This window comes from Carettochelys insculpta, chromosome 4, assembly GCF_033958435.1.
Source record: "Carettochelys insculpta isolate YL-2023 chromosome 4, ASM3395843v1, whole genome shotgun sequence".
Classification (NCBI taxonomy): domain Eukaryota; kingdom Metazoa; phylum Chordata; order Testudines; family Carettochelyidae; genus Carettochelys; species Carettochelys insculpta.
Window position 1 is genome coordinate 72,971,729 of NC_134140.1, and position 19,839 is coordinate 72,991,567.

General features: G+C 40.9%; 1 protein-coding gene across 5 annotated transcripts in view; it reads right to left on the reverse strand.

The window, feature by feature from the left end:
- The window catches only part of KLHL2 (kelch like family member 2), a 140,861-nt gene that overhangs the window by 99,152 nt on the left and 21,870 nt on the right, over window positions 1–19,839 (reverse strand). For 4 of the 5 annotated variants that reach the window (XM_074993068.1, XM_074993069.1, XM_074993070.1 and 1 more), the window contains exon 4: window positions 12,737–12,858. In XM_074993068.1, coding sequence (XP_074849169.1) covers window positions 12,737–12,858 — 122 coding nt within the window. Of the gene's footprint in view, window positions 1–10,500; window positions 10,572–12,736; window positions 12,859–19,839 lie in introns of those variants that run through there. The other variant, XM_074993071.1, reaches the window with a different exon arrangement.

The following is a 19,839-nucleotide window of genomic DNA, read 5'->3' on the forward strand; positions in this document are numbered from 1 at the left end:
GTGATAGCCTTAATGACCTCAGCCTCAATCTCTATGAAAATCCATAGCTGGCAAGTTTTGTACAGCTCTCTGTATGATATTACATATAAATTTCATCTGTTTGCATATAACAAATTTCATCTTTACAAGTTGTTTTGATTTTATACTGGTAAAAGGCACTTGACTGATGTCCTTAGTGAATGAAATTCCCCATTTATATACAGGGTGGCACTAAGGGAACATTGTTCCACCAGCATGCTTCAACCTTGATGACAGGAAGAACAGGGCTCCCTGCAGGTAAGAGGGATATCAGTCCTCCTAGTCCATTCAGTGTTTGTCCTCTACTAAACAATTCAAAGCATGACAATCAGTTTGTCCTGAGAACTGAATCTCCAAACATATTTCACAGGTGACACCAAATATCCATTATAAGGGAACATCTTTTAATCCCTTCAAAGCTGGGTTGCATTCAAAATTGGTAGCCTCAATGTTAAAGACTCTGAAGATCATTGGCAAAGCCCTGAAGCTTTCAGCTTCGTCTTAAAGTATCTTAGGTATACATTTACGCAAAATCATTATGATAAAGGAAGATTTAAGATTGCTAAATCAAACACTTAAGTTAGAAAAGTTATCTAGGCAACCTTAATTTGACTCTCATCTTTAGTTACATGATTACTAACCTTCCCCTCCCCTGCTTAAATAAACTATCAACAGGGTTTGAACCCACTTGGAGTTAAAGGAAAAAAAGAAAGAAATGAGAAAGTAAGATGTTTTATCTACTATGTGGATAAGCCCCTAATGGATAGATTATATATACACTCTGCCAATGGGCAACCACTTGCAAGATAGCAACAGAATGTTCTGAATCACAGCAAGATTCTTGGGTTCTATTCTTGGGCATGAGACTCGAGTGTGATCTCATCATCAGAGCAACGGTTACCCAACAGAATACCAAGAACACAGATCTGGCACATTTATTCCAAGAGGAAGAGTAGCTAAGTGTCAAAACTTGGGTCTGTCATATTAGACACTCCTGTTCTAATCCCAGCACGGCCTGATGTGATCTTGTGCAATGCAATCCCTGTTATTTTAGCTGTCAAATAAGTGAATGATGCCTGCTTACCTCCAATGACAGGCATGAAAGCTTGACCAATATATAAGCATTGCAAATTGCACACAGATATTAACAGCTATAAATGGAAAATGGGAGATCAAAACTCATGTCTCCTTGATACCTACATTAAAGCTTTTTAATTTTAGTGATGGGTGGGGTGGGGGGCAGAAGAATCATTATGCATGATATTTTACCTGATATGTGGGCAGGTATGACAAGGCAGATGTGAGTGTCATGAAGTATGAATAACACTTAGCAGGTTTTAACATCTGCCAAAACACACCAACAGATTCTGTTAATGCTACATCACAGAGAAATGGACTAAGATTACTTTCATAGGTGCTAAAAAATTGGCCAATTCTGGTAACCAAATATCCAAAAGTTATTAAATTTTAAAGATAAAGCTGATTTTTTAGTTTTTTTCTCTTATGTCACTGATGAAAACTTTTCAGATGTCTAAACTGAAAGCAGAATGTTATTTGTGTGTTAGAACTCCCTACAATGCAGATAAATGAGAATGTAACAGCTTGAAACATTCTGTATAGTTTTATGAACATTTGGTCAATTAGTTCATTAAAAATATTACATGCTGTACCACATAATTAGCTGAGAGTTTTTTGGCAAGCTAAACCTAAATCACAGGAAGTAAAAACTAACAAATTAACACAAAAAGATCCTTGTACCTTAATTGCTGTTATTTATGATAGAATTTTAACATATGCCATGTAAACATAGTGTTGTTCAATAAAAGTGATTATCTCACCCACCTTATCTACATAACGTGACAGCCATTTTTATAAATTTCTAGCCAAAACATTAATTAGGAAATCAATGTATACATAAAACATTAAATTGCTTTCATTTGCCAACTTTTCAAAAGGACAGTAAATACAGTAACTAAGTTATTTCACTCCAAGCAGTATTTTCTGGGGGAAAAAAACCAAAAACAAACTGATAAATTCAGCACCTGCAGTAAAGTGTTACGGAGCAACTCACCAAGAAATCTGTGATCAACAATACTCTTGAGTGTTGCTCTCTGATATCACATTATACAAAAAAACTGTGGTAGAATATGCACATCAACTTTGCTCAAAGGAAAAAAAAAGTAATCACTGACCTAAGGACATACTGCACAAACCCAATAGAAGAGAATGATAAACATGGTGTATATTACTTTGAAAAATAACTAGAACTGGCACTATTGAATTTATTGTTTCTCTGTAAGCAGCTGTGATCAGTTTACAAATAGATTTTCCTCTCTTTCTCCCCTTCTCCATTTTACCAACAACTCTGCAAACTCAACCTGGAATATGAAGGTTAATAGTGGATTTTTCCTTTTGCATCACCACCAAATATTGCTGCATGGCCAAATTATGCCTTCCTCCCTTATATCTGAATACCCACCGTCTTCTGTGAACTCATAACTAAAACTGATTAGTCCTGGAAAGGTGACTTATTCCTGTTTCAAAAAGAACTAGATCAAAGCATATTAAACTCTTAATGCATGTCAGCAGGGTCCATGTGAACAATTAGCCTACAGAAGACTAGTGTTGCATGGATTCACACCAAAACTTGACATAAACTAACAGTTCGTAAAAACAACCTGTAGTAAATAATTTTTGATTACGCATAAATTGATCAGAATCCAACTCATTCCTTAGGCATTTTCAGAACTAAAAATTTCCAGTCTTCCCATTAGAGAGCATGGAAATTGTATAAACTTGAAGGGGCACTTTATTAGCAGTGTTCAGCCCACAATCTCTATACATGTGTAAGAGTTCTAAATATTTTATCATCATAACACCTTTTCTGAGAGCTCAAATCCTCAAAACCCCATCATGAGCAATTTGAGCATAAATTTTCAAAATAGTAGCCGGGCCAAATGCAGCACAACAAGACTGAAAAGCACATCTTCCTGAGCCAGCTAAGTCCACTGAGTCAGAGTGGAAGCTAGACCCCAGTAGAGCAACAGTGGGACAGGGTATTAAGCGGGAGGTTTGTTTGTTTGTTTTTTGGGTTTTTTTTTGTTTTGTTTTGTTTTGGGGGCAGTGGGGTAGGGTGTTATAATCTTCTCTAGCTATAGTTTTGTAGGACTCCAGTGTCATGATTTATGTTTTAATCCATTACCACTGATGACAAGTGCAAGGTGATGAGGGTAAAGAAACTGGAGTGGCCTCAGTCCTACCCTCACTTTCACCTCCCATCCCCTCAGCCCTTACTATTAGCTTTTAACCACACGAATTGGACGCTAGGGAGCCTTACTCAGTGCATCTGACCCCAGTGCATAAAATATGCTTAACACCTCACTCAGTGTTGTGAAGATGCAGTGTTAATATTTGTGGAGTATTTCAATACTACCATTCCTTAAGCCTTTATACATTAAAACGTGTTTAAACAACATTAAGATTACGTGAAGTCAGGTACTCAAAAGTTAGGAAATGCCAATTAGGGATGTCCATGAATTTATAACTCAAGTTTCCTTTCACATATGTATTATGTTAGTCTAATTTTGTGATAACGTACTGGTTTTCTTGCCTCATTCAGCATGCAGGACAGACCTGTTCTGGGAATAAATTGCTGCATAGTGAATGAGGCTGTAGTCTGCAGAACCCCAGTCTCCTTTGTTGCATAAGCTGGAAGTTGTATGGTGAATAAGGCAAAAGTTTGCAGAAAGAGAAATTAGTCTCATGATAAAAGATAGCTGAAAGACACCATAAAGAAGTGGATTCTACCACTGAATCTACCACAGAGTTCCCGTGCGATTCGGCGCTTATCATTTATAACCAACATTTTCACAGGGCCACTAATGTGTTTATTTTCTAAATGCCTAATTTCAGATCCCTAGGATCTGTTGCACAGAAATTTTACGCATATAAAACTGGAAATGAAGTGTATGGAAACTACAACTGCATGAAAAAAAATTACAGAAAAATGTTCTTCCCCCAGGGAACACTGATCCTTCAAAATGGACACATTCAATGGGCATATTTATAGACGAGTTGTGCAAGTCCATGGATATCCACAGATGTGGGCATGAGTATTCCTTTTTGCATTTTGAGTATTTATTTTTGCAGATCCAGATGCAGATACAAATTTGGTACCTAGAACCCTGCAAATCTGCAGATGTCCACTTTTTTATCTGCAAATCATTTTTGAAGAGGTGGATACAATTTGCATAGGGCTCTATTTACAGAAATTATTTTAACTAGGTATTAATGAAGGAGCAGATGACAAAATATTCAGATCAAGTGCTGCGAGAGAGATAAATTACATATACCTAATTTCTTTTGTTCATAGACACACAAATTTAACATTGGGAAAAATCCTGTACCAGATGGCAAATTTTTAATTTTATTGCTTTATATTATATAATAAGGGTAATTTCAAATGACCAGTTTGCATAACAACTGAGCAAAAAACTAATTTCCTAATCAAAACCTATTACAAAACCAATTACAATACCAGTTTCAAAATTAGTAACAGAGAGGCAGCTGTGTTAGTCTGTACTCCAACAAAACAAAGCAGCAGAAATGTAGCACTTTAAAGACTAACACGATGATTTATTTGGTGATGAGCTTTCGTGGAACAAGAAGTGGCTCTGTCCCACAAAAGCTCCTCACTGAATAAATCATTGTGTTAGTCTTTAAAGTGCCACATTTCTGCCGCTTAGTTTCAAAATTAGTTACCTATGTAAAAATGTAAAAACTTGTAAAATTACCTCAAATTTCAGGGGAAATTAAATTTAATAGGAAATTGTGAATTGTGTTGTGATTCAAAATTAATGAATTTCAGAATGTCAGAATTTCCTGCAGAACAGAAGTTCTGACTAGTTCTAATGGGAACCACTGAGCTTTGAACAGGTGAAATGCTATGTAAACGTTAAGCACTCCAACAGTATCTCAAAGCACATACCCCAAATTCATAGACACCTGACATTTTGTCTTAGCGCATCTGATCCCCGTGTATACAATGTGCTTAATGCATCACTGAGTGTTGTGAAGATGCCTTTGTTAATATTTGTGAAGTACTTCAACAGTACTATTCTGAGTGCACACAAAAATTATCCGTAGTCAGTGTAGTGTTTGGATCGTATACAGCTAATAATGCATGGGGTCATGCAATGATTAATAAGGCTGAGAAGTTATACTGAATTTCTTCACTTTCAGTGAGCATTGTCCATCTTGTGAACTCAGTGGGGCATCACAGACCCAAAATTACCTGATATGCACGCTTGCAGAATTTCTTCCTCAACATGGTCCATGAAAAGGCAGGGATATTGAGGAGCCATTCTAATATCCACAGCTCTTCCTATGGCTTGGGCAGTGTTTGTTGAATGTTAACACTGTTATGTGATCGGCAATATGTTTGCAAAGTTGCCCATTTTCCTATATGATATTTGAAGCAGCCAGTGATTCCATCATTGTGAGGGATGTTGGTATACAGGGAGGCAAGCTCCCTGATGACAATGATGGTGTTCTGAAGGAGGTTGTTGATGTTGCAGAATTTCTGAAAAGTGTTAGTCATGTCCTGAAGGAAACTGACTCTGGGTGTGGCCTGAAGATGTTTTCGATAAACCCCGATATTCCTTGAGTGCTCCTGCTAGATATGATGTTTGCTCATTGGCATATTGTAGGAATCATTTAGAAGGTTCACAGTGTGGGTTCAATAGGGATAGAAGGGTTTTTTCTGGAATTGTTTGGGGAAGGGTCTGATAACGTGAAATCATTGAATGAATTCTGGTATGAGGTCATCTTTGAATTCTCTCTAGCAAGTGGTGTTAGGCAGTTTTCAGCTGGCTTCACTGATGAAGTTATGAAGGTTGATAACTGAAGGTGCCCCCTTTGCCTGCTGGTTTGATCACTGTCTGCTGGTTGGATTATAGGGACTGTACAGTTGTCCTCTGAGCAGTGGTTGTAATGCCTGTTAAAGATTTCACAAACTATGTTTTTAATTTAAGCAATCAGTATAACATAAAAGTGTGTGGTTTCTTTGCTGTAGAGTGTCCAGTCCCATAATTTTTTCCTTACGACTGCCAGTGGGGAAATGGTAGTTGTGGGTAGTGTTGTCAACTGTGTTGTGAAAGAATTCTTGGGTGCAAGCTGGTGAAGAGTCCTTTTAATTCTTCACAACAGTATAGTGTCAGGTTCTCTCGTGGTGAAGATGAGTCCCTTGGAAAAGTGCAAATAATTCAGCTCCACTTAGAGGTCTTCTTGATGAAGTTGATGATGCTAGAATGTTATGTAGTGGTTTTCAGTTCATAGTTATACACCACACCGAGCAACTGAGGCAGTCAAAAGAGGACAGGTTCCTATTTTGAGCTGAAAGAAAGTGTGATGGTTGCAAAGCAAAAGGTAAAGCTATACTCATTATGCATACACAGTGCTTGTACACATTATTTAAATTATTGTTCACTATACACAACTGCCAGATGTTACAAAGCCTCAGGTGTGTGATTTGTGCAGGCTGTACTTACAGTATCTTCCAATTATCACACTACAGGAACACATCCTTGCAATCATTCAAGTACTTACGATTCTCTCATCTAGCATTGTCTCTGCTGCTTGCAACATGTTCAGAAAGCAGTACAGCATGTTGGACAATTGGTCTGAATGTGTGTGTCCATACACCGTTAACCCCACAGCTCCTTCTTACAAAGTGGCAGATTGAGATTATTTCTAAGGCTTTGGGGGAAAAGCAGAGTTCTGGATGCATCCAACACCACTCCTGTGAGCTCCTTTCCCGATTCTCCTGTGCTCAAGAGGGTATAAAGTACAGGCATGACTAAATATGTACCTAAATGCATGTGCTACAGTGTGGGTGAGCTAATTACTCATAAGCTTCTTATAGTAACTAACTCTCCCACATCACACACTCACTATTTAGACACATATTTAATAAGCTAACTAAGAATTGAAAAGTTGGAAGTGAGCAAGTTAATTTCTTTGGCTGTTTCTACACAGGCCACTTCCTTCAGAACGCTCTTCTGGACTCCAAAACGCCGTGTGGAAGCGCGGCCCCTGGGGTGCTTCCGGAAGGCAGTCCTCCTTCCGGAGAACCCTTCTTCCCAAAAATTTTCAGGAAGAAGGGACCTCCAGAAGAAGGACTTCCTTCCAAAAGCACCCCCCGGGGCCAAGCTTCTACGTGGCATTTTGGAGTCCAGAAGAATGGTCTTCCAGACTCCAAATCACGTGACATTATGCTAATGAGGTGTGGGGAATTTGCATCCGCATCTCATTAGCATCTTTCACTCCGTGTATTAGCATGGTGTAGAAACAGCCTTTGAGAACATTTAAGTTTTGTATTACACGTCTTTAAAACATGTATCCTTAATACTTCATTAGCAGTCTGATATTCAATTTTCTTGTGTTCAGAAAAGACAATGCAGAAAGATGAACATGTGGGGGGAAAAGCTGGTTATGACAGAAGTGCTAAAAACCTGATACATACTGACTGAAATTAGCAGGTGCACAACAAAAGAACAACTTGTTCCAAGCACCGTGCAAGCTGTGTTCTTGATTTCTTTCTATGTATATCCCTCTTACACAACTGTTTTCTTTGCCATGTCCCATCAATTGGTATTAGTGTCTCTTGCTGTTTTTGTCTAAGCATTCTTGTCAAATGCATACTCCCAGCTGGCACCAAACTTTTTCATAACATCCTTCTGCATCTTGAACAATCCTTTCTAGGGCTTCCTCACAATCATTGTGCTGTGAGTGCAAGCTCTGGTACTCTCTGGCCAACATACACTCCAGCTGAGGCCTTAACACAGTGGTGCACATACTGTGGGTTGTGATCGCCTAGGGGCTCACAGATGTCCTCCTGGTGGTTGTGGCTCCACAGCCACATGAGGCTCCTTAAAGACCCACTAGTGACTCCGCAAGCTGCCACCACTGACTCCCCTTGTGGCTCAGGAGACTACCACCACTTAAGCTTTAAGCAACAGCAGCCTCCACAGCTGCAAGTGCAGTCAGTGGTGGCAGGGAGCTGCCTCACAGGCCAGAGAGCTGCACACAGGGGAAGGAGAGCTGGCAGGGAGAAACGGCCAAGCCTGCCCTGCCAGAGCTACACTGAGAAGGTGGCAGGGGAGAGCAGCGGGGGGAGGCGGCAGCCATGGAGGAGGCATGTGCAGAGATCATTGCTTCTTGGGACTGATAAGGGTTAAGCCTTGGGGATGTGGGGGGTTGGGGCTGATGGGATTAAGCCTGGGGGACTGATCCACTAAAATATTCAGGGGGACTAATTCAACTACTTCAACATTTCAACCAGCTCTGCAGCCACAGACCACAGCCCCCATCGCCAAAAATATTTTCAGGGGCCTGCTGTCCATTACAGACACCTGCTGCTTTGCTATTTCTGTTACAAAATCTTTTTCCTAACATTTCCTATTCATCTTCATGCTTTGACAGCCTCCCCCCCCCCCCCAAAAAAAAACGCACATGGTGGGAGCCTGCCAGATTCCTGATTCCATGATAAGTTCAGTATATGAGATTTCACTGCCATCCCCCGGGTTGACAATGTCTGTGTAGTGAAGAGGGAAGACAAAGATCTTTTCTCCTAGACTTTTCTATCTTGTAACTTTGAGAATACAGTCCAGGTCCCTGGATTTATTTTCAGGGATCAGATGCAATCACAGCACAGGGGACATTCAGTGGATGGCCAGTTGAGAACACAGCCTGTGCACAGAAGCCTTATAGTGAACTTGAAAGCCAAAGACCCTGTTCTCTTTTTTCAAAAACTTTCCTATCATCTCTTTCTTCAAGGTTTTCAGGGTCCCTGTATTATTTTCAGGGATTGGATGCAATCATGGGAGGGGGGATGTCAGTGAATGGCCAGTTGCGAATTCAGTTAAAGAAGAAATTTCTGTTAACTTGTTTGCCATCTCTGTGGATGCACTACTTTTCCTTCTGACAAGAAAAATGGACCAGAGAGGGAAATAAGGAAAATGCAGTGTGGGAAGATGACGTCAAAGACCAGTGAACATACCCAGAATGTTACGGGGATAAGGAAACTGTGGGATAGGTTCCCACAATGCACTACTGCAATGGTTGATATTTACCAATTGAGTGTGGCAGCAATGAGTCGACTTTGTGAGGAGCACAAGAAGAGGTGAGGATGGTCAAAACAGAATTTGTAACTCCATAGTTACAAAATTGATGATAAATTTGTTTTTATCTTATAGGGCAGATGTAACCTAAAACTCAGTACATCTGTTTCAAATAGAAAAAACACACTATGTTCATGTAAGAGCTAATGGCAAATCATGGCTATTGCAACTTTTTTCTACATGCCATGTCAAACTAAAGAACCGCAAACTCCTGTTCCTGTGCACAGATGGAGTGACAGGGCAGTCCACTAGCACAGCCAGAGTATATACAGAATGGTCCTCCTTTAAAATATTAATCTGTAATTATTTGCACAAGCACATGGCATAGACACGAGCTAATTACAGCTGCACTACTCTGCATTGGAAGTGCAAAACAACGTGGTTTCTGCATATTTGTGGTTTTAATAGATTTGCTCATTTATTACACTAACTTTCCTAATATGTAATCTGAAGAGACTGAACTTCCACTCCTATTAAATGCATTACATGTACGTATTATAAGAAGCTCCCTCTAAGTGGGAGACTCAAAGGTGCTTAGCAAATCAGCTATATGCACAATATAACAGGATGTACTGCATTGTATCTTAGGTATTTCACAATTGCTATGACCATAATATATTAGCATCTCACAATAAACAGCGTATTTACCATCACAAGGTCTCTGCTATTTGCTCCTTTTTACAGTTGGGGAACTGAAGCACAGCAGCACTAAGACTGCCCCAAGGTTACTCTGGCTTTGTCTACGTTTACAAGTTTAAAATGCATTTAACTGAAAACGTGGCCACAGCACAAAAGCTGAGAGAAAGCTGTATGTAAACCATTTCCATGAGGGGAGTAGCTAACAGTGCAACTCCCAGCACTGTGGCCTGTTTCACACTGGTATTTTACAGTGCTGTAACTTTTTTCCCCACACTCCCTGAGCCAGAATTACAGTTTAGTACAGCACCAGCGTAACTTCATCTGTTTCCCGCTGCCTAGGATTGGGATCTAGCCAGTGGATAATCCTCCCAAGACATACATGGCAGCCTTTGTTATCTCAGCTTTTAAAATATCTGGGGCAGGGGATATGGTGCATTTGGAGAGTACTTAACGTGAATATTATCAGAATATAGATAAATACATATTTAAATAAAATTAAAAGGAAGATAACAGAGGAATGTATTCCCATTTGTAGCCAGTTCCAGGACTCAAAGGCATGTGATTATATTCAAAGTGCAAGTTTTATTTTGGTAGATCTAGTTCAAATCAAAGCTAGGCTGTCTTTTCAAAACACAAGTAACTACAAACTGTAAAAATCACTCACCAGGTCACATTATATAAATTACCAACCCCAACATCATTAGATACATCTTCAAACAGCCAGGTAATCTGGAGCTGTGAAAATGAAATCTGCATCAGACTCAGAAGCATTAAATCTGTGGATTCCTGGCCTGTAAACATCCATCACACTACTTTTAAGAAACAGAAATTTTATGCCCAGTGTCAACCTCAGACTAAAATATGTCATTTCAGACAGTTCTAGCATCCAAAACACACAAGCTGCTTGAAGAGTCAAAGACAGAAAAAGCTCTACATAAAAGTCATTATAAGAAGAAGTTTGGCTATCTATCCTGGTGTTATGTACAGAAGGTTAGAAAGATACAGGCTTATAGACACACAGGGTTGGAAGGGACCTTGAGAAGTGGACCAACTCGAGTCTCTTGCATTAAGGTGTATATAGAGAAGTTTGCCCCTCAGGAATGAAACTTTTCCTGAATGGGCAAAAAGGAGCAGTCATGAACACATGGGAAATTATTAATGAAACCTTTGTCTTTGTTGATATTGTGGAGAGGTCTCCACAATGAGATTAAAGAGGTCTGTACCATTGCCAGTTGGGAAGGTTGCAGCAAAGCATTACCAAAGATTTATTATGTGTCTGACAAAGCTCTCAGACAGTAACACCACAAGGTCAACAATATACAAAGAGAACTAGTAAGTAAGATGAGAAGTTGTCATTTCCGAATGGAAACACATGTGGCTGAGACTGCTGCAGGAGCTGGCAATGGAACATTTATTTTGATTTGCAAAATGGCAATCTAAATCCTATCATTTCTTGGTCACTGATTTAAATACGGCTAAGGTCAGTAGTGACCCCCGACTGATGGCTATTCTGTAGCCAGGACAGAGATGATCATTTCATTCCAATGCCCCAGTAATAAAATTGTTTATTTCGGGACTGACACGCAACTATGTGGTACCGACAACAATGCAAGATTCCCCCCCTGCCAGTGTACACTGTGTGTCAGTGAGTAGTAATCTAATGCTCAGAGCAAGAAAAAGAGGAGTGAAGAGGCAAAGTGTGACAACTTCAAATGGAGAACAAAATAATACAGCGTACCAAACAGCACCTCTTATTAAGCAACCACATTAACTCTCCAGACAAGCAACTTCAGATATTAAAGCAACAGAAGCAAAGAAGGAAGGGTTTAATATGATGACACATGGGAAGGAATATAACAGGAGGAGGGATAACGATTTTTATCTGTGTTTTTCGCTGAGGAGACTCTTTCACTGCAACCCTTTCTCAGGCTCCAAAATTTGTCTGCCATGAATAAGTCAGAGAAGACCAGCTGATTGAGTGAGTGGGAGGGGCAAAGTCCTACTCATGCTAAATATTGACAGATAAAAATACAGAGCTAACTAGAAAAAGTCAGACTTAGTAGGCCACTGACAGAGTGAAAACAGGAGCTTGGACGAAGTTGCAGGAGGTGATTCAGTAAGCTTATGTAAAGGAAGAGTTCAATAAACTAAACTTAAATTCAAAAGGAAAAGTTTATTTTTTTTGTTTGTTTCAAGACAAAAATCAATGCAAACTAGCACCGTCAGAGTAAAAATTCCAAGTTAGCTTTGCAGGTGGAAGACAAGGAGCAAACCAGTAAGTGTGGGGTCTACCCACTAGTCCAGCATGGAAGATGTGTGACTACTTGCCTTGTGAGCATTAACTACCCTTCCACCACAAAAGTGGGGAATTTTTCCACATCAGAGTTGACGACCATTAATCGGCAGAGATCTTTAATGGTTATTACATTTATGCAATAATGGTACTTTTCTCAAGCAGGAAACAGCCAAATTTCAGAACACACACACACACGCACACACACACACTTGATCTGCACTAGAAAAGTTAGATGATTTTAGGAAAAAAAAACCTTTTGTTTATTTATTTAAGGGCTTGCTGATACATCCTCTACAAAACAGCAAGATTACTGTCGATACATCATTTGTGAGACACTATAAACTAGTGATTAGTGTTTTCTTTGCAGCACATGCAGTATTGAATAACTGAATGCAAGTAATCAATATCTTGGAGACACTGACTTTGCACTTAGAAAAAAGAATTCTGTCATTACACAATTACTAATATTTTTACCTCCTTCAAGCTAAGATTCTAACAGTAAATCCTATTATCTTTGCAAATAGAAGAAAAAGAATCACCTTATTTTGCAAGTGCAAAAATATCAGACAAGAAAATCATCTATAAGAAGTCCTTACTCTCTTACCTGTACATTTTCTTCTGTAACCTGAATTTCAGCAGTGTAAACATAATCAATAAGCATTCTCAGCGTCCAGCCATCCACTTCCTTTATCCGAACTCTCTTTGCACGACTCTCGCTCATTTCACCTGCAACACAATTTTGTAGTCTGATTAATATACACAAAGCTCCATCACAAGTTATACCAATGGGATAGTATTCAGCGTTCCCATTAACATAAAAAACAAGCAGTCCTGTAGCACCTTAAAAACTAAGAAATATATTTATTATTTTTGTGAAGTTACAATATAATATGGCTACCCCTCTGAGAGCTATTTACCATTAACATAAACATAACAAAAAACTTCAGGCCTGATCAGTTAAGACTTCATCACTTATTGCATGTAGATACAATTATTCGAGCCCATTATTCCCTCCAGGAAAAAAAAAAAGGAGAGAGAATAAGCATTCCATTCCCATTAAATATAAAACCTAATGATTTAACCTCAGTAAAGTGGGCTTTTTACCTTGTGAGTATATACGGCAAACACACACACATAAAAAAACCTTTCACAAATAAGGAAAACGATTAAGATACTCTTGCTTTGTTCATTAATTCCTTAGCCTAAGAAGTGTTTCAAATACTAGCAGTGGAAAGTCTGCTGAAAGAATTAAGCCTTCCCATAAGGATTAACAAGAGCAACATTTCTTTGATTACCATCTCGCCATTTCCCTAAGCATCTTCACCTCTCTTCCTCCAACAGAGCTCAAATGGAAATACAATGGGAAGAGAGGAGAAACTTGTCTCGGGTGGCATCTACACTATGAGATAAAGTCAATATGTAATAAATACGAATATTTAATCTTGATTTTATGAATTCAAATAAAGTGCCCACAAAGCTTCTTGAAATTCAACCCACCTTTTCTCCGTGTCAAATCTCCGTGTCCCTATTCTTCTGTGCAAGTTCGACAGCATGAGAACTGCATTGTGGGTACCTATCCCACTCTGCCTTAGCCCTGACTGCTTGTGGGTGTTTCATGTTGGAATCCCAGCCTTCCAAGCACCGCCCCAGAACTCACTGCATCACTAACCACACAAAAAAAGAACCAAAGATTGTGCCATTTTCTGCTGCAGAATTACAGCACAAGCTTGGATCCACAAATACACCAACTCATAGCACAGATCGTTCCAGCAACCACAGTGGCTGTCATGCAATTTTTCCTTCAATCCCCAAGCTCAATGATGCTTGGCTATCTTACTGGTGGTGTCTCTGCTGCTGCGGACAATGACGATGGTTTGGAAGAACAAATCTCCCAGCTGTGGTCCAGGAACTCAGAGCTGCTGCCTGCCGTGACTGCATTGCTGGCAGTGGAGTGGCAGTTTTGGACTCAAGAGACCAGAACACACGGGTGGGACCACGTAGTTTTGGAGTCCTGGTATGACCAGCAGTGGGTGCAGAACTATTGCACACACAAGTCCACCTTTAAGGAACTTTGTGGTGTGCTGGACCCCGCCCTGAAGTGCAGCAACACCAAACTGAGGCAGCCTTTAAAGATTCAGAAGCCAGTGGCAACCACACTGTGGGAGTTTGCAACCCCCGACAGTTATCGGTCAGTGGAAAATCAGTTCGAGGTGGGCAGATCTACAGTGGGGTCCGTGGTGATGGAGGTGGCCCGGGCAATCTGTCTGCATCTCCTCAGGAAGACTGTGACCCTGGGAGACGTACAGACCATAGTGAATGGCTTTGCTGCCCAGGGATTTCCCAACTGCCGTGGGGCAATATATGGAACGCACATCCCTGTCATGGCCCCGGCACACTTGGCCTTGGAGTATATTAATCAGAAGTGGTATTTCTCCATGGTCATGCAGGGGTTGGTAGGTTACAAAGCTCATTTTACTGACATCAATGTTGGCTGGTCAGGGAGGGTTCACGATGTGCGCATATCCCAAAACTCGGGACGATACCAAAAGCTCTTGGATGGGATTCTTTTCCCTGATTGGAAAATCAAGACAGGAGATCCCCACTGTCATAATGGGCAACCGTGCTTACCCTCTGCTTCCCTGCCTGATGAAACCCTAACACAGGAGCCCTGGACCCCAGCAAAGAAAACATTAATCACAGACTGAGCAGGTGCAGAATGATTCTGCAATGCACCTTTGGATGTTTAAAAGCGAGTTCCAGATCTTACTGACGTGTTTGGAGGTTTCTGAAGCTGATGTCCCCACCTTTATTACAGCATGAACTATTTTGCACAACATACGTGAACCAAGGCGCAAGACTTTCCCATCTACCTGGAATTCTGAAGCAAAGGAAATAGGCAGGGCTTACTCACAGCTGTCTATACTGCCATCCACAAGTAGCCAAGCTCAGGCTACAGAAATAAGGGATGCTTTAAAAAACAACTTTAGAACTGATCTGTAATGCACGTGCTATCTATTAAAACAAAAAAGCAGTCAAGTAACACTTTAAAGACTAGCAAAATAATTTATTAGGTCAGCTTTTGTGGGGCAGACCCACTTCTTCAGACCATAGCCATACCAGAACAGACTCAATATTTAAGGCACAGAGAACCAAACACAGTAATCAAGCCTGACAAATCAGAAAAAAAATTATCAAGGTGAGCAAATCAGAGAGTAGAGGGGTGGGGAGGGAGGAGTCAATAATTACATTAAGCCAAGTTTGCAAAAGAGCCCCTATAATGACCCAGAATATTCACCACGACCTCGGTAAGCTTTGCCACATCCTCACTCATCTTTGACAATTGCTGCTGCTGGAGGTCAAGCATTCTCTAATTAAATTACTTGACTCTGACGCCACTCAGCTGTACTGAGAGGCCACTGAGCAGCATCTTTTCTCAGGTCCTTGTATTCAGCATATTTTCCATATGCTAGAGGATCAAATCTTATTTGCATTTCTTAAATCTTCTGGTTTTCTCTGGAACACTGGGCACTGGGTCTGGAAAATGAAGGTCAAAATTTAGATACTATTCATCTAATGTCTTCTGAAGTACAATGAATGGGTCTCTGTGTGTACCATCACTGAAAGTATACTTTTGAAGGACTCATGGATTATTAAGGATGTGACAGTAACTGTGCATTTCACAATACCTCAGTTGTCATCACTTATCCAGCACATTGCTTTGCGGACTTGGTAAATTAGAAGCAATTGTCCTCTTATGGTGGGAATGGGAAGGTCAGCAAAGCAGGGAAAGCCGCCAGGTGTCCTGTGGCAGTGAAAAATGGATGGCTGCATGTGGAGGTTTGATGTACAATAAAAATAATGTATAGAGAAAAAAAAATAATCCAAAGAAAGGCTGGATGTAATGGGACATGGGGGGAAAAAGCACAGCAGAGCCCGGCAGCCGCATGGCGCCAGGGAGTTATGAAAAATGAACACAAATGCTGGTTGGAAAGGGACATGGCGGGGACCCCTAAGAGCCTACCAACCACATTGTGGGATGGGGAACAGAGCACCTGCCAGCTGCTGCAGGCAAATGTAAAGTGGCAGAAAGCGTGTTCATAAAAACCACAAAAACCCTAATCCCCACATTTCTAAAGTTGCCAAAGAAGACATCACCGTCCTAAAACTAACAGATATGGAGAAAGAACAGCTATTTGTGCTACGTGACCAAAAGCCTTGAAAATTTGCTAAAATGCTGTGTGACGCCATGACAGCAGATTTCTGTCTGGTTGCCTGGTGTGGCAAGGTGTGCTACCGTGGAAGCCGCAACAAGTCAGGCCTGTCCAAGAACCTCATGAAAAAATACAGGAGTGACTGGATGAGGCCTTTGAGGAGATCTCCCGAAAGGAGAGGTGCTCCATCCCAAGAAACATTAACATGCTGTTCTGAGGGGCACAGAAGCACGGCTAGCAAACTCATACCTACACACAGCCTTAGAGCTGTACCCACTCCCAGCCCACTTCTAGCATGTGGAATAAATACTCACCCAAACTGCTTGCTCCAGGTGGTTCTGGGACTGGCATGGAGGTGACTGGCTGGTAGGGGACTGCTGTGGAGGGTCCTGGGGTGGAGGGGAACCCTCTGGAGAGGCCTGCCATGGAGGGAACCAGTTCTAGTTCAATGGTGAAGAGATCCGGGATGTCTGGAACAACTTCCTCGGTCCCCTGCTCATTGTCCCCTTCCTCCCCTCCATTGCCCTCTTCCTCCGGGCCACGCTGCTCCTCCAGGCTCACCCTGAATTCCACACCAGGGCGTCCACAAGTGTTGTAATTCTGTCCAGGCTCCGTGGTGGGGTTGCGCCCCATAAGCATGCGGAGCTGTTGATAATAGTGGCAGGTCCATGGAGCCGCTGCTGACTGCTGGTTGATTTCCCAGACTTTTTGCCAGGCCTGTCCGAGTTCTTTAACCATCACCCAGCATTGCACAGAGTCCTGGGAATAACCTTGGGCAGTCATCTCATGCGCCATCTGATCATAGATGGCCGCGTTTCTCTTGGCCACCTGAAGTCTTTTCACCACCACTTGGTCTCCCCAAATGTCAATGAGATCAATAATTTCCTGGTGGGTCCAAGGTGGGGCTCTCTTGTGAGCCTGACAAGTGCTAGTCAGATCACTACTCTGAGTGCTCATGATTGTAGTACAGGGTTACCGATGCAGTATGATGATCACCGATGTGGTGCAATGTGATGGGAAAAGGGATTTTTTCATAATGAAATGCTGGGCTGCTAAATTCCAATTTAAATTTTAATTCAAATTCAATCAAAACTTTGCAGGCTTATTTTGACCTTCTTTCTGCATAGCTGACAGCACTGCAAAACAAAGCTGCCATACTTGGAGGGTCACCGCATAGCTTTGTGGGATACATACGGGACACTTCTGCAGGCTAACAAGTTTGAATGAAGAACATGGTGCTTGCCTTGATTCAAGATTTTAAATTCAAAATTGACTCTATACCCATCCCATAATATCAATATTTTGTAATCGGTACTACAGCTTAATAAATCAAGATAACAGTATTATGTGTGAAGACAGCCATGTTTTAATATTGAGCTAACGCCTTGAAATTCAAATGTATCTTGTAGTATAGATGCAGCCTCAGTAATACTGTTAACTCAGTTTACAAAGGCTGTACTACTGATAACAAAAACTGTCTGTTGAGCCAGTACAAATCCTCTTGGAAGAGTTCAGGGCAACCTGTAGAAAACTGGCTTCTTTCACAACAGAAGGGAGCGTTTTGTGGACAAAACACCATACTGCAGACAAATTAGCATTCTGGGAATCAGACAACTCCAAATAAGCCCATAGGGAGGTTTGTGACAAAACAACTGAGTATTTAAGTTGCCTCAACTCTCTTGATCTGAGTCAAGCTAGTGAGACCTGAGGATGGAACTGAAAGGGCATTGCTTACTCTACCCAAAGTATCTCCTCTTAAAAATGGATAAAGGTCAGGTATCCACACTCATACTATTAGCTCTGTTAGCTGTCTTCAACACTATTGACTATGGGATGACATTAAGCTTGCCTGCAGACTGCGAGAGCAGATGATGTTGCTTTCAGATAGTTCCATTTGTTTCCTGGTTGAACACCTCTCCACAAACTACTGTTGGGAAGTCACTTTTGTTGCTCTCTCTCTCTCTCGATGCATTAAGTGCAATTCATCATCTAACCCAGTACCCAAGTGGCAATGTGCTACAGATGAAAGCCAGATGCCTTACTATAAGCCTGATAAGACTGCAGTGATGCTGGTAGGCTCAGAGTTGACCCCAGATGACATTTCAAGACAGACATGCTCCCATCTGAGCGTACATTTCTACCATGCTTCACGGGTGTTTCCTGGGGTTTGCATTAGACCCTCAGCAGCTGTTGTTTAGTCACATAAAACAACAGTGTTCAGGAAGCCATTTTCCCTCTCTGGCTGGCCAGGAGACTGAGACTTTCAGAGGCGTATTTTACTACTCTGATCCAGGCCTCTGTCACCTCAAAAGTGGCTTACTGAAATGGGCTCTACATGGAGTCTTCATGTTTCATTGGTGTTCCATAACTGGCTCAGCCATCAAATTAAATTTAAGGTCTATAAAGCACTAAAGGGGTTGGATCTTCTTTCTTAAAAGAATGAATATTTCTTTTTGCTATATTGAAATAGCTGGGACTGGTATACTGAGCTTTAAAGCGGACGGCCATGGAGGTGGTCCCTTTGAGAGAAATAGACATGGGAGACCAGGGAGTTTGGCAATCTGATTTTGTTTTCAGTATTTATGGCAGGCATTCCTCAAGTTTTGGCTAGGCACCTCCTCCCCTTTCCATGTTAGTATAATCTCAATAAAAATAGAAATCAGGACTTTCAGCTTCAAAACCATACTTCCACTTTAAGCTAAATGAGAATCTTTAGCTGTCAGTAGTATTGAGGCCTAGTACATAATACAGAGTTGGGTTGATGGGTCAATGTAAGTCACCTTATGTCAACCCAACTGTGAAAGTTTCTACACTGAAATGTATCCCTCACCTATGTAACTCACCCATTACCTCGGCTTAACTCCACCTCCATAAGACTTACGACATGTAGTGCTTAAACTGATATAATTAGGTCAACACAATGTTAATGTAGACATTGTGTTGCTTATATAGACTATTGCTGCATTTCAAATGCCTTACACTGCTAATTAAATCAGTGCAAATGGTCCTGCTGAAGATGCATGCTGCCAACACAAGAAACATAGCATGGATGCATAAAAATGATTAAATTACTGAGGTCTCTATGTATCAATGTAACTCAGGTTAGCTTAATTTTTGTAGGGTAGATTTGCTCTAAGAATCTTCTCTAATGTGGCCCAGTCAGCAGGATGGAGACACAATCATATGCTTGACCATCAATGACACACTGCTAAGGAAACATACCCTATGATACTATCAAAACAGCTAACATCATATATGCCATCATGTGCCAACAATGCCCAGATGCTTTGTATATTGGACAGACTTCAAACTCTCTCAGACAAAGAGCTAATGGGCACAAAACAGACATCAAAACGCTCCTGATCCACAAACCAGTTAGTCTACATTTTAATAGAGTGGGCCATACTGTTAATGACTTTAGAGTTTCCGTCTTATTGAAGAGGAATTTTCACTCTGCTTTGGAAAGAGAGACTGCTGAACTCTCTTTCATATTCAA